This window comes from Anabas testudineus, chromosome 6 (assembly GCF_900324465.2).
Source record: "Anabas testudineus chromosome 6, fAnaTes1.2, whole genome shotgun sequence".
In the NCBI taxonomy this organism is placed as follows: Eukaryota; Metazoa; Chordata; class Actinopteri; order Anabantiformes; family Anabantidae; genus Anabas; species Anabas testudineus.
Genome location: NC_046615.1, coordinates 3,076,492 through 3,092,600, shown reverse-complemented (window position 1 = coordinate 3,092,600; position 16,109 = coordinate 3,076,492). Strand labels below are relative to the sequence as shown.

At 40.7% G+C, this 16,109-nt stretch overlaps 1 protein-coding gene across 2 annotated transcripts; it reads right to left on the bottom strand.

The window, feature by feature from the left end:
* Positions 1 to 588: 588 nt before the first annotated feature.
* Positions 589 to 16,029, bottom strand: LOC113166175 (BTB/POZ domain-containing protein 10-like). 2 transcript variants are annotated; one of them, XM_026366151.1, is made up of 8 exons: positions 15,868 to 16,029; positions 9,357 to 9,616; positions 8,941 to 9,247; positions 8,709 to 8,811; positions 5,250 to 5,370; positions 3,651 to 3,848; positions 2,603 to 2,713; positions 589 to 1,914 (listed from the first exon to the last, which is right to left on the bottom strand). In XM_026366151.1, the coding sequence occupies exons 2-8, from the start codon at positions 9,541 to 9,543 to the stop codon at positions 1,397 to 1,399; spliced, it is 1,545 nt and encodes a 514-aa protein (XP_026221936.1). In that variant the 5' UTR covers positions 9,544 to 9,616; positions 15,868 to 16,029; the 3' UTR covers positions 589 to 1,396. The 2 variants fall into 2 exon arrangements, with proteins under 2 accessions (XP_026221936.1, XP_026221935.1); XM_026366150.1 differs by lacking the exon at positions 15,868 to 16,029 and adding an exon at positions 13,257 to 13,526.
* Positions 16,030 to 16,109: the final 80 nt, after the last annotated feature.

Here is a 16,109-nt window from a genome sequence, read left to right as displayed (position 1 = left end):
GAATGTCTTCCCTCATCTTGTCTCTCCAGTGATTTCCAGGATGTGATGGAGATAAGCAGTAATGTGTGTAAAGCTGCGCCAGCAGGGATGTGGAATAATTAAAATCCAAAACTACGTCATTCCACTCCGATCAGATCAGCGTCTACAGTTGTGTAGAAGTACATCACCTATCAAGCATCTTAAAGCCAGGTTGAGGTTATCATTGAATAAACGCGGTTTTAAACACTGTTCATCTATAACCAGGCATCATGCTTTACTATCTAAACTCAGGTTTTTGGATGATCTTGGACATTTTGGATTCATTTCCAGAACCTGGTCTTTGTGTTTTTGTTCTTTATTTATATGATGACAGTGGTCACTGACAGTTCCACGTCTAACATCTACTGTAAGGAGGATTTCTGATCTGCCAGACAGGCGCTATGGCTTTTAGATGAAAGGGAACTTAAACACATCTTACGAATCTCAAATCGTGGAGAGGGCACACGGCAGTTTTGCACTATTGTCCAAATGTGTTTATTTTTTGCTTATTTGAAACGTCTACTTCACCTAACCACGTAGAATCATTAAATAACGAAGCTCTAACTGACAAAGATGTGAATACCATTTATTAGAAAAACATTGTGTTCAACATCTTTTGACATCATGTGCTCACAGCAGCTCAGTCCAGAATGAAATAGGAGTAAAGTGGAAAAACAACAACGTATAAACCAAAGGAAAAGAAATAGACTTCATCTATGTTGTGTAAAACAGAAGCTTAACTCTTTCATCACACACACACACACACACACACACACACACACACAGGAAAAAGCTTACTGGCCCCCAGACAACCCATGAAGAGGCACTGACAAGTGAAATCCACAACACACACTCTGCACACTCACAGCTGTCACGTATGCTTTATTAGAATGTAATACAGTACTCTGTTTATTCACATGTGCACAGAATGGAAGTGAACTCTCCTTCAGTCAGATAAATAAAAACACACGGGGTGAACTGAGATCTGCTGATGTGCTTCTATCTATCACTGGCTGCTGAACGGTTCTGTCGTTCGGTCGCTGCAGCAGTGCAACACGAGGCGAAGCAGCAGTGTTTCACCACTGAGGAGGAGGAGGAGGAGGAGAAAGAGGAGGAGGAGGTGAAGGGGAACAAAGTTCGTGTTCACACTGTAAGAACCAAGCAAGAAGTGACAACAGCTGACTCTGTGCTCGTTGGCTGTTTATGTGAGTAGGATTCTCAGTCGGTGCTCAGACTTTTAAGTGTTTCCTCTTTGGTGGTTTAAAGCCGTGAACTTAGCTCCGTGCGATGCTGTTAATAAAAGCACTTGTTGCTGGCAGTGTGAACACGGGGAAAGAGGGTGGGTCGGGTGAGGTGGGGGTGATGTGCACAGCCAGTCTCATGCGGAGGATGACGGTGTGTCGGGGTCCGGCTCGTAGTGGTAAGTGGCATGAGTGTGGCTGCTGCTTCCGTGCTGCTGCTGCTGCTGCTGCTGCTGCTGCTGCTGGGTGCTGCGGGCCAGGCTGTGCACCGCCTGGCTCGGACTGTCCTGAGCTTGCTGGTTCGGGCTCTCATAAGCCTGTGCTACCTGGGGGGGGACGCTGTTCTCCTGCACAGGAGGCCCAGGTGCCAGATGCTGGGGGTCGCCGCCGACTGGCTGCTGGGGTAGAGTGTCCAACTCGTCCACCTGCGGCCCAGGAGGGTGCAAGACCACGAGCTGGTCCTGGGGGATGTCTGCAGCAGCTGCAGCTAGGTTGGTAGTAGACTTGGACTTGACGCACTGGAAGTCTACATGGCGGCTCTTCCCTTCCTCCTTCTCCCAGGACATGCGGATGAAGGGACGCTGCACATAGTTGTAGATGACCTCTGGGCGACCTCCAGGACGCCGCTTCACTTTTTCTTTGTAGGTCGGGTAGCCTGGAAGAAACACAACACCAAAAATGATCAAGCCAGGTCCAGAACAGCATTTAAGGAAATGGATACAGCTTCTCCTGGAATTCAAGGTAGATCAGAGTGAAAATGTGCCTTACATCCATTCTCTAACTGAATATGTAGCTGGAGCTAACAGCTGGTTAGCAAAGCATAGCATAAATACTTAAAGCAACAAAACCAGTCTTAGTCCTCCTAGTTCACCACTATTCATAGATCAGCCTACCTTTTTGTCAGACGATTGCCTAAGAAGTGAAGTTCATGGCCAAGAAAACGGTCAAATGGTGAACTGGTCCTTTAAGTATTTTCAGCACTGAGCGACTTCATCAAAATGTGTCAAGAAAAACACATTTTTGATTTGATTTCATTAGAGTAGTAGAGTAGAGTGGAAACCTTTGCCTCGGGTGTTTACAGGGTCATGACTTAAACTCAGGACAGTGAAACTGTTTCTACGATCCTACAGTTGGGTAACTGTGGAGATAAACAACTGAGGAGAATCTACAGAAGTGAATATGTCCAGTTGTCAGATGATGTGACCTGAGCCAGATTCTCATAAAAGAATTAATTCCAATAATCCTGACTTCAGGTCCAGATTATATGATCTATTTCCATACATTATATACTGCATACTGTATATACTGTAGTGGAGACTACACAGAAGAAGGAGATGCTGTACCTTCTATTCCCAGCCGGATCTTTTTCAGTCCTCTGTCCTTCAGCACAGACTTGGCCACGTCTCTGTTCTCGATGTATTTGAAGAAGCGGTACAGTTTGGTGCTGTAGATGACTGTTGGCAGAGTAGAAGTAGTTAGTAGTAATTCACCACCAACTTACACTAACTATTAATATGTGCAACTGTGTAATCTACCATCAAACAACGTAATGTGATGGTATTATTTGTGCTTAGAGAGAAAATCTGACACAGTCAAGAATTTAAAATGACCATGTTATAACGTGACACCTGCTACAACCTAAGTGTACCAATATCATGCCACACTGATGAACAGGAACGACTTCACTGTCAACTGTAGCAGCGCAGATGGATCACGCACGCTGAAGACGTTTCATTCTTGTATACTGACTTGCATCATAACTCTTTTCTTTTCTGCTTTTCACCAGCTGTGCTGCTGCTGCTGCAACACACAGTAGGCTAGTTGAGCTTGTTTGTAAGCTATTGTCAATATGATGTGGGAGGTGGATTTGGTGGTGTCAGATCATTTAACCTCAAATTAGTAGATCCCAGCTTGGAAGATGTATAGCTCACTGCTACCGGCAATAGCAACAGTAGGTGAAATCAATGAACAGGAAATACAAAGGGTGGAAAGAAGGTCAATAAAGCACTGGTAGATGATTAACCATTAGTAAAAGCATTCATCAGAGCAAACAGGTGTATGCCTTATCATAAAGTGGGTTTGTTTACATTACTTTCCTTTTCTGTAAGGGCATGAAGCAACAGAAAATGTTAATCTAAATCTAAAAAATAACAAAACAAAGCTAGCGTGAGAACAGACATGGAAAGTGTGCCGCAACCTCAGGAAGTGTTCATGCCACAGTAACCTGTTTTCATAACAGAAGACATCTTAACCTGGTTTCTGGTAACTGGAGCATGACCTGCATCAGATTATTGTGACCTAGCTATGAGGCTCACATGCTGCTATCAAAAACAGATCACCTGCTGCACCGTTACCCTGGACAACTTAAAGCCAACGTGATAGTAATCTTACTCTGGGAGTACTCCTCTCCCATCTGTGGAGGGTACTCTTCGTCCCAGTCCACCACGTCGTCGTCAGTGAGCACCACAACGTGACACTCCCTCTCTCCGCTCTGAGCGCTGGCCACCATCAGCGGCAGCACCATCTCCTCCAGGTAACACTCAAACTGACGCCGGGCCCCGTCGTTAGACAGCTCGTGCATAAGGGCACCTGAGGGATGAAATGATACTGTGCTCATTTACTTTTCCAACCAGGGTAACTAAATACTACTTTATACCATAGGGTTAAACCACAGGGAATTATTGGACACAATACACGTTAAATGATTTGACAAACATTCAAACACATTTAAATTCAAGGAAGAAGACAACTGTTAACAAATAAATAGAAATGTAATCTCAGACTGTGACAGACAGAGAATGTAAACAAACACCACCTTTGAGTGACACCTTGATATTATTTTCTAGCTGTAGAATAGGTCAAATGAGCCTCTGGGCAGAAACAAAAAACCACCGACTACATCCACAACCAGAAACCAGTCAACACAGTGGTACTGGTTTTATTATTCTTCTCCTTCATTGCAACTAGGTAAGGTCGTGGGGATGTTAAAGTAAACGCAATAGCTTCCGTGTTCCCCCTCTCGTGTCTTAATGGCTGTTTGGACAAAGTTTATGGCTTTACACGGTTTGAGATTTGAGGGAGTTCCTGTGAACAGTAAACAGACCAATGTATCCCCACTGCAGTGCAAAGTATTCCTCTGAGCGTGGCAGTGTTCTTACGGAAAGTTCTGGTTCTACAACTAATAAAACACATGCAGTGCTGCACCACTTCCCATCACCAGCTAAATGTAACCTTTGTTGCACGGCTTAAACATAATATATTTGGTTCTAATATATGTATGTGTATATGTATGTCTGTATCATGGGTTTATTCTGATCAGACACTGATTAATTAGACTGAGAAATTTGTTTCATATTAAACAACAACAAACTAATTATTAAAAACCAAAAAGAACATCCTGTGTGTACAAGAGTGAGACCTGCTTGCCTCGGTTGGTTGTGTGCCTGCATAACAAGCATTAAATCTCATGGCTAATCATGACCTACTTAGATCCCAACACACACACACGCGCGCACAGGAGCCTGTGCTCCTCCCACACACACAGACACAAACAAGAGGCACCAACATGCAGAATAACAACCTAAATATCTGCAACACACACATGTAGCACGTTGCATTGTGACCGATAATTCCATGCAGGTGCACGATGTCACAGGAGCATCAGGAATGAATTTCAGCAAGCAACGCTGAGGTAAACAAACAGCTACATTAGGCTTCCTCAATAAGCCAATCAAAACATTTACAATGATAATTTGTGTGTCTACATCAGAATGAAAGCTGCAGTACATGACAATACATCTACTGATGTCCAAATGCACCTTTTTAGAAATGAAATGTGGTGATACATATAGTCCCACAATAACAATTTAGGATCTGCGCTGTTCACTCACCAAACTCAGTGCATCAACAAGACAAGGAACTACATCAGTCTGCAGATTTAAGTGGTTCGGACAGCTGAACAGGCAGCAGGCACATGCACGGTATACTTACTGAGGTCTCTGCACTTAATGGTGCTGTAGTTGAAGGAGATACAGAGGTAGTCACATGCCTCCCTCAGCTCAGGAATGGAAACGCCATCTGGGCAGCGGATTATTCCCGACTTGTAGTAGTCCTGCCATTGTCAGCAGCAGTACACACACACACACACACACGCACAAAGAGAAATGAACAAATTTGCAGAATGGCCAGCATTCAGGCGCACACACAAGCATTGGAGAAACAGCAAGACGCCATTACTGATGCTGCTCCACTCACACAGGCAGCAGAGAGAGAGGAAAGAGTGAGAGAGAGATGAAGAAGAGGAGGGAGAGGGATGAAGAGCGAGCGGTGATGAAAGTTAAATGTAGCAACAGCGACGTCACGGTGGGGAGAGAGAGAAAGCACAAGGGGGAGGAGGACTGGACAGAAAAAAAAAAAAGGAAAGCTGCCAACATCACAGTCCCTCCCTGCTCCACTTTCTCTCCTCTCTGTTCTCTGTGTGCTGTGCAGCTTGTATCAAAGGAAACGCTGCCAGCGGCTGTTTCCCGAGAGAGATCTCTGGCACTTCCTTTTCTACCTTTCTACCTTTCTAGACACTCGCTGTCTTGTGTCCTTGGCCTGTGTTTCTTGGCACAAGGCAAACACACTCCTGCCACTATCCATTAAGTTGTAACCACAATCAAGCAATTATTAGCCATTTAGTGATGCACTTACAAAGAGCAGATGGATATGTGATTGTGGAAGCATTATGTCAGCAAAAGGTAACCAGAAATGCTTTTAAGAATCTAATCCATCCACACTGGAGGACTGTTGATGTGACCTGTGAACTGTGACCTGTGTCTGTGCTGCCGCCACGATTTGTTCTCTTGTGAACGTCACATGATGTTCCTGTCATTGCTAATCAACAGGCATGAGCACAGATGATCAGACATGTGCTCTGGCTGCTGCTACATTAAAGATATTTCAGCTTACAGTATTATCATTACACAGGATTTGAATAGTCTCGTGGTCATGTTGTGGTGAAAGAGAGGGGATACAAACAATGTAATTCTGTTAATAGGTGACAGGTGTTTTGTTCCACCACTCTTGCTCAACACAGATGGCGTCACGTTTCTTAGTTACGAATGACTATGTTGTGAAGTAATTCTTGTATTTGAATGTTACTAAAATGAAGACAAAAATTGAGGACATCATCATAGCCTGCTTTTGTCACCTCTGTTGCTCTTCTAATGTATTCATTCACTCAGCTGACCTGCCAGAAAGCCACAGACTGTGAACAGTCAGCTCACTGGTTCTTACTGTCACTGGTCATTGGCCAACCATGGTGTGTTACGACACTGAACCCTTTTGAATCACATACTACATTCCTGCATCTGTAGCTTTTTGACTGCAGTGCAACAAACAATACTCAGATCATTCACTTGAGTAAAAGTAGCAGGAACACAGTGTAGAACTATGCTGTTACAAGTAAAAGTCCTCCATTTAAAATGTTACTTAAGTAAAAGTACAAAAGTACTAGCTCCAAAAATACTTTAACTATCACAAGCACATCAATGTATATGATAATACTGAATTATAATAATTGATGCTTTTTTATAACTTTAATGTTGCAGTAACAATGGAGCTTATTCTGACACATACGCTGTTTTGATTATCATCTGTTTGGAAACTAATTATAATAGTTCAGTTGAAATCATGTCACTATAATAATTAGCAAAATTCAGATGGAGGGCAGAAGATAAAAAGCAGGGCATAAGAGATGGACAAATCCAGGTGGTGCCTTTTTTCCTGGACAGTGTATATCTATGATATTCTGGAGGGGAAAAACTTTAATTGGCGTAGAGTGACATTTTGTGATGCCAACTAATGTATCACATAAATAATAAAGATTCAATTTTATCAGGAGTGAAGCTGACTGCTTTCACTGTAGTTATTTTAGTTAGTTTATTGCTAACATTAACTGTGAGGAGACTTTCCTTGCTTTAAGTTTAACTCCTGCTGTCAGTTATTTTGGACAACACATGACTGAAGAAGCTACTTGGATGAGTAGCGAAACGTTTCAACTAACTAAAGGAAGTCCAGTTGCCATGACTCAACTTCCAGAACACGTGGTGTTGGTTTAACCCCATCTACCAGTGACGCTAAATGTGGGTTTACACTTGCTAAAACCTCACCATCGCTGTTAACCTAAGTTGTTTCATTAGGGCTGGCTAGTGTTAGCTACCAGAGATGTATTTAAACACTGCTTTCCCTCCATGTTAACGTTACTGTTGTTTAATTAATTTAGGTTAACCACTCTCAAAAGTTTAGTGAAAGTGACTAGACTACTTGTAAATAACTCAAATAACTGCAGTGAAAGCAGTCTTCAGCTTCCCTCCTGAGAAATCATTATTATTTATCTGATACATTAGCTGGTATCACAAAATGTCGAGCAAACTTAAATTAAGCGAACCACTGGTATTTACGAGTGAGAGTGTAGAAAAATCACTTCCTGCCCTCCAGCTGCGGTCCTCACCATAGCATTCATTACAAATCTTAAAGTGAAATCTCTTGTTTAAGAAACCATTCACTGCTGAGGATGGCCTGCCAGATTCTTCCATCTCTGCAAAGGATTTGTGAAGTTCTGCTCAAAAGACTGCTGGGATCTTGGGCACCTCCCTGACCATAATAACTATTGTCCTGTTACTCATTTCGGCCAGACTTCTTCTTCTTCCATTTTACCGTTATTAAGACAAATCACACCTCAGCAATCTACTGAGAGTTCCCTCTAAGTCCAGTCTGTGTAATTTGCCACAGGTGAGCTCCAGTCAAGTTGCAGACACATCAAGGGTAATGAAGCAAACAAGACACAACTAAACCACAATTTGGTGCCACAGGAAAGAACCTGAATACTAAGATTTTAGACTTTACTAACATTTCAAAAGGCATTTTGTGTCACATTTTCACTATGGGTTATTGAGTGTAGAGTAATGCACAAAACCAAAATAAAATTACATCACAACACAATGATAAGTACAAGTCTGAATGCTTTCTATAGCCACTGTTCATTGGTATGTGTGATACAAATGCTGTATTAAAGAAACCCACTAAAATGTGACATATATTAATATTCCACAGATTCTCATCAGACATATGATCACCCTAATCTATTGATCATCAGCAGTGCCTTTTAAAATCAGAACTGGTATTGCAGTTTTACAATCTAAGACTCTCTAGTAAGCTTTATGTTCTTGAGTGACTGTATTCAGCTGCTTCTTGTCTAAAACCACATCATCATATAAAATAGATATTAAAATTTAGAGCTTATCATTAACTTTTCACGAGAAATAGGTCTTATGAAATAGAAAATGTTTTTAGAAGAGTTTTGAACTCCCAAAGAGGGGAAGAAGAAAAAGAGACAGAGAAGCAGACTGTGCCTATATATACTGTATAGTGTAGTAGCTGATATATGAGCTACATATGATTTCTCACCAGGATTGCTCTGAAGACAGTGGAACTGATGCCATCAGCCACCTCAAACTCTCCTTTTTCATTGGGACGCGTAAAGTTGTTGTCCCGGCCAGAACCAAACATCCTGAAAACCAACCAGTTGAGTGTAAGAACAGCAGTTTCTGTAACTTTAAAACTGAGCATCTATCTGTAGGTTTGGATGCTGGAAGGACATGTCAAGTACAATACCTACAATACATCAGTCAGTCATTACCTGCCCAGCATGGTGTTAGGTTGAGCTGTGAAGATGGCAGGATCCACCACAAATCTTGTATTGTCCACAATAAGTGTCACTCTTTCTCCCAGTCTCAGTCCACCGCGATGCCCCTCTTTACTGCAGAGATCATACACATAGATCCTATCGCAAGTCTTGGAGTGATGATCAACTGAAGGAGGGCCCAGTGAACGAGGTATGTGTCCTCCATTCAGAGATCCTCCAACGTGAGAATAAGGAAGAGAAACCCTAGGAGGACGAGGACTGGAGGATCTAGAGGACGAGCCTCCATCACCACGTTCACGGTCTGTGGGAGAGATGAGAACACACCAAGTTAGGCATCAAATAAAATGCATTTGTGGTGTTGAGAGATGAAGACAAAGGCAACAATGGGCCAACAAACTCGATTTTCTCACCATGCTGTCGAGTAGGAGAAGTAACATTCCTGATGCAAGGAGTCAGCTGGCTCTCTCCTCGTTCATGGGACGATTCACGCGAGCGATCGCTGGAGCGGCGTCGTTGCTCTCGGTAATGCTCGGCTCCTCCTCTTTCTCTCGCTCCACCGACAGCACCGCCACTGCTGCCGGCCCCATAAAGACTCATGGTGCTGACCTGCTGTTGCTGTGGCTGCTGCTGGTGGTTGTAGTCCAACACTGACAAACCACACTGCTGGTCACTGATGAGGGAGAGGAGAAAGTTTGAGCAGGTTGTTCATCTCTTTGAAACTTAAGTCAACACCACACTACTTTGTTCCTGAATATTGTAGCAACAGATTTTTTTTTTTTCAAACAAGACAACACTAAATACATTTGGTGAGACTTAATGGAAACAAATGGAAACATATCCTTGACTGCCAAGCTTTTTACGTGAGCCTGTAAAAGACTGCAGACAAGTCATGTAAACCCTTACAGGGCCTGAGTGATGCAGAAATAGGATCAACACCAAACTAGCCTCAGTGTGCAGCTAAAGACACACACTCTGCCCCGGTATCTACTAGTGCATTCAAGTGAATCAGTCGGGAGTGAGTGGAACTCACTAAGGTTCCAACTAACAGAAATGGCCCGTTTACTGGCCTCAGAGTTTTGACTGATGGGTAACAATAACTCAGTGAGTAATGATTTCTGTGGCGGTTCTCTGTAATTCTGTGTTGTTGTTTTTCCCAGAGGCAGAAAAGCATCCCTAAGAGAGCTACCCTCCATTTCAGAAAGGACTTACTTAAACACGCACAGGATATATGCAGTAAAGGTACACACTCAAATTAAAAAGTGAATGGGATTAAAATTTGGTGTTCGAGGGTTTTTAACAGTTTGATACTTCCTAAGATGGACAGGTCTGTAGTAAGATAATAAAGTTGCTTAAAACTGTCAGATATCAGTTAGAACCAAAAAAGACATTTGAAATAAATTAGAGAATACATTTATGTAATATATGATATGAAATAATAAGGTACATGTGACTTTGTTTTATACAGTACAGTATATTGGTATTATATTTAGGCTGCTAAAGTATGTGAATTTTGTTCTGGTAATAAATTTGATGTTTATTTTTTTAAATCATCATTTAACAGGGCTACAGAACAACAACAATTGTGATAATCACATTTTTGTAATTTTTTTAATAATTAATTGATTACCAAAATAGTTGATTAAATTTCTGACAACCATCAATGAACTAATTTTTTAAAGCTCCAATTTAAATTAATTTGTGACTACTATCCAATCAACTGTGAACTGAAATATATGTAGTAAAGTAAATACTGGCAGTAATGTCTTAGTAGTAGTAGTAGTTAGATATACTGTGTGATTATAACAACATGAGTAAATTGTGAGTGTATTAAACATACTGCTTCTTTATGTACGAGCTGAATTAATAGTTACAGTATTTGTAATTATTAGCTATCTTATCCTAATTTCATAAATGGATGCACCAGTACCCCTTGTGTTTCTCTGAAATAGTAATGGAGTACTGCAATAGGGACATATGGTTTAATTTAAAATGTTTTTTTATATATATTGGTTTTGCTGATTTCCTAAATTAATCACACTATATATTCAATACAAATGTAAATTTAAGTTATTTAAACCTAATTTTATATTAAATATTCCTATTTTAAAGCAACTGTTAACTGTAGTACACTGTGAAAGCAATAAAAACAATCACAACCACTGTAAGCAGGAAGTCAGCTTCAAGTTCCAATTTGATTGTGACAGTGCAGCTGCATGTCTGATCAATGGTGTTGATCGTATGAGGCAGAAAAGTATCTAGGTCTCAGTAATGAAGAGAGGCTTGTCTCTTGAGAGGAGCTGCTATGAAATATGATGATGACCATCTACTGTAGGCGATGGCATTGGAGAGATGGAAAATGGGAGCAAAAAGGAGTGGAGGGAGAGAAAGAGATTTTCTTTCATTATTTTAAAATGGAGTTAGTGAAGTATAAAGGACCAGCTCACTGCCTCCTAGACGATGCCACAATAAAGACCTGTCCTACGTCACAGATTCAGATTTCGTCACGTTGGATCTATATAATGTTCTGCTAAAAAATAAAATAAATAAAAAAAGCTGTAAACATAAGCGATGCCTCCCTGGATAGTTACAGATCTGAACATGCTGGGCGGCTGAAAAGCAGTGTATGTAAGAACTAGCTTGCTGGCTGACTAACAGACTGACTGAGTGGCTAACAGGTTAACTGTCTGGGTGGGCAGCCAGGCAGAGCAGAATGGAGACAGCAAAAACCTGTGAACTGGTGGCAAAATTGATCAACAAGGTGTGAGCACTGCACCTCGAATTCCTACTAATGCCTCAGTCAAGGTCACAGATTCATTTTTGTTTGAAGACACCAGGTGGTCTGTGACGACAAAGACACAATCATGTAGAAAAAACACAAAAACAAAAGACTTATCTAATTTACAAATGATTTAATAAGATCAGAATTATAAATGCAGAGAAAATTAATGCACGTGATGCTGGTTAACTCCTGAATTCTGAACGCTGATGGGTTATGTTTCAGAAATCAAAGAGCAAGACCAAGACCTGAATCTTTTTCTGTTTACAACATGTCAGCTTTAGAGACATTTAAAACCGAGGCTGGCAAAGTCATTAAAGATGAGATTTATCATATCACCTGAAGAAAGCAACAAAGGTGCACACACCTCCTTCTGGCTCAAACTCTCTCAGCTTCTATAAACATATGAAAATCTTACCAACCAAACCTTTACACCAAGGTTATATTCTATATTTCTGATAATATTGCCATAAACAATTAGGTCTTCTTCGTCAAACCACAACAGTTAAGTGATTTCGCAAGACATGACTGATTTAATTCCAGGCTTTTACTGTGTTGTGTGTAGTCACTCTAGTGTCTGATACAGCATAAACACCTGCTTTACCTGCAATGAGATTTTAATGCTTGACAGAAAATGGATAATAAAAACTAAATCCAGTCCTGCAGCCAAACAGGCAACCAGCCATTGAGAAGACCGGCAGGGTAGAGGGAACAAAGGAACTGAGGAGGCAATATTTCACTCAGGGCAGGCAGCTTTTCTCATGTTTCACATGGCAATGCAAATCTATAGTAGCAGCCAAGATTTCACACAGCCAGACAAGACTACGGGGCTAACATTTCACTCGTCCAGTTTCCTGTTAGTGGGCACCACCCCCTCGACACCACGATTTACCCTTTTCTTTTGCTGAATAGGCCAAGAGCCTGGAGTGCTTACAAAAGCTCTGTGTGAAGGTTTAATGGGATAAAAATGAGTCAAGTTCACCAGCTCATTGAAGACACAATAACTCACAAAACTGCTTAGTGTCCTGGCAGTCTATTAAAAGCATGAGGTGAGAGCCCCAACTGGTGAGGGTCCCATCTATTATTTAGGGGCTGCTCACACACTGATGGGCAAAGGCAGGAGGCTGCTCAGTGCAGCAGTCTGGGTTGAAAAACAGCAAAAGGATGCTGAATATCATACAGAAAACTGGGAAATGCGCCTTTACAATAGTAATACTAACACTATCATTTGAGACATGATAAAAATAAAAATGTGTATACTGTATGTTGTATGGGAATATATTGGCAGTTTCTCACAAAAAATTCCCTTTACATATAAAAAGATATCACAAGATAACAATTTACTGTCTACTGAGCACGGAAGACTGTGACAGTGTCCCATCAAGGATAATACAGTCCGTGATTTTCCTTTTAGGGCAATATTATAATTCCTCAAATTACAACAAATCATCATGAGGCGGACACTAAGAGTGTGCACATGTAACACAATGGCAGATCTTAATAGTCGGTGCTTTAAAAGCGGATGTGCACCTACCGGTCAGAATGAGAGGGCCAAGTGAAGACAAAGCAGCAGGGGATGAGCTGCGGGATGACAGCGGTACAAAAGCCTTGCGCTCCTCCGAACAAAGCGGGCTTGCGGGCAGCTTCAGCATCCTCGCTCATTACTTTCCAACTTCATCAGCATCGTTTTACACACTCGATCCGGACTTTAACTCGGCTGGTAAAATCCCCGCTTCGACCCAAAGGCTGTAAATGTGTGTGACAGGGCGAGGGAGACGCGTAACCGGCGAGTCTTTCAGAGTCACCGGAGGGACCTCAAACTGTGAATGGCCGCGTGCTTGCCTGAATCAGAGCGATGCTGCCTTCACGGGCTCCTCGTAAGATTCTACTTCTAAGTGCTCCGTGCACAAGTAGGGTATTTTACGGACGCTGTTAGTTAATAATAACATGCACTATCAACTTAGCAATATAACGCCATTTGTCCAGTACCCTACATGATATGGTACGTATATCTCTTGAACAACTCTCACCCGAAGATGCTGCAAAAAAACCTCGATTTGTCCAAGTGTGTGATTGGAACTGTTCTTACAAACCAGACAACACTGTCCCAGCAATAGCAATATTTCCAACATCGTTTCAACGCAGCATTAAACGGACACTTGCGCTTTGTCTGCAAGACTGTCTAGGACAGTTTACCCTTCTTAATTAAAATATACAACAACAAAATAATAATGATTATTATGGTAATAATACTAAAACATGAAAACCTTTCAAATACATGTCTGAAGGAATACCACTAATTTCCCAAATGTTTCCTTTATTTTACCATAACCAAGCAAGTGCAAAGCGCAATCAACACGTTATATAAGAACACAACATAGTCTTAAGAGTAACTGCATTATTAACTGCTTTTAGATGACTGCATGAGGAACTGTATAGACAATGTCAATTTCTCTCAATATCACACCCACATCAACCAGTTTTGCCTATTACAATCATCAACAGCTCACCTGCTATCATATTTTAGATATTTTAGAACAATGGCCACTAAATCCTTCTGAGTTCATCCAACTTAGAAGTTTTCCCTGTTGATTTGAAAATGTAATCTAACGAAATACAGTTGGAATTTAAGAACGATAATAAAAATAGTTCAATATTGTTTTATAGGTTTTGAATCAAGCTTACTTAATAACACCTCAGTTAAGTAAGCTTAAGAAGTGAAGCACAACTACAACATGTAATTTTTTAAAAGGACACTGGGGTTGGAACTAAATTCAATATTAATATTCATCATTGTTAGCGTCAATTTTATTATTATAACAAAAAAGCCACAATTACTTTTAAAAGTAACACACACACAAAGTTTCAATAGGAAATGTCAACATCAGCATTTCCTCTCCCAAAAACACTCAAACAATGCATGCTGGAATGTTTGCTAGCTTTTAAACAATGTCACTTTAAAACCTTAATTTATTGAGTTTGATGAACTATCAACAGTTAATTCATTTAACTCGTTATTTCAAAATATCAGTTCTAAATTGGTCTTCAAACAACTTAACATTTCAAGTTGAATTATTGGAAAATCCACACTACTTCACATCTATATATTTGTTTATATGACAGAGACCACCTAGATAAACACTGTTACATACACAGGCAAGTCTACAAATGTGTATATAGGGCATTAAACTAATTTGCGGTCCCTATCAATTTGCAGCCTCTAAGCGAGGGTCTCTGCTAGCTAAGGCAGGTCCATTACATATACAGGAAAAGCTTAGTTGATACCACTAAATTCCTAATCTCTTCAGATAATGCATGCAGGGATTAACCATTGTAACATCTGTCAGTACCACAACTCAACACAACAATGATAACTATTGTGGAGGGTGATGAAATTATATTAATTTTGGTATAAGATTAAGTGTAGTAATAAACTTCAGGACATTACTTGTCATGAGTATCTATCAAACTATATCGAATCTATACTGTCACCAATGTGCAAATCACTTACCTCAAATGAATGGAAATTGCTGCAATATAGCTAACATGTGCTGTAAAATTAATTAGTATATAGATGTTCCTACAAGCTAAAATTAATAAACTGCAAAATGTGTTTCAGCAAAGAGCAGAGATTTAAGCAGTGTTAACATTATCTAGTTCATAGACATAGAACTGGATACGTTTTTAATTTAAGATTAATATATTTCTGAAACAACATAGCCCCTGAACCAACTAGCTGACGCCACATTATCTAGGGGTAAATTCCAGTTATGTCAGTACAGTGATGTTAGCTTCCAGTACATTTATAAAGTTAATAAAGATAAAGAATTAAAAACTTGACGTGACACTGCCTCTGCTCTCAAATCTGCTAGTGTTCAATTTAAGTCACTGGATAACACCCAAAACTACCGTTTTTGCATTTAAATGTGGTTGTAAATTAACTTCCCAACAATGTAGTGAGCAGGAAGACTCTCTATATGCTGCTTTACGGGGACCTCAGAGCAGCTAACAGGATTTGTGACTTTTCTGTTAGCTTGTGATGTTAGCGTCTGCTAGGCTAAACACAAAGCCGCCCGTTACGTGGCTATCGTTAGCTAACGTTAGCTTGTACTTTCACCACAGCAGTTTAAACAAGGTAATGTTACCTCCTGGCGTTACATTCCGACTTGAAGTTGTGACCGGTTGTTGAAACAGTCCAGTAATGGCAGTATACGCCAAAGAAATGGGTAGAACATAAAACAAAAGACAAGTTTTCGTAGAAACTCCTAGCTTAATTTAGCTACATGAACTGCACTTGGCTGTGGACTGTTTTGGTTTGAGAAAGCGCAGATCACGTGCAACGTATCGCGAGATAACAACACTGTCCGTGGGCCAGTCCACTACATCT

Coding starts and splice junctions, on each gene's coding strand:
- LOC113166175 (XM_026366150.1), bottom strand. CDS start 13,384: ATGAGCGAGGATGCTGAAGCTGCCCGCAAGCCCGCTTTGTTCGGAGGA. Junction 9,617..13,256: donor TGGCCCTCTCATTCTGACCG/GTAGGTGCACAT, acceptor CTCCCTCATCAG/TGACCAGCAGTGTGGTTTGT. Junction 8,812..8,940: donor CCTAACACCATGCTGGGCAG/GTAATGACTGAC, acceptor GTTGGTTTTCAG/GATGTTTGGTTCTGGCCGGG.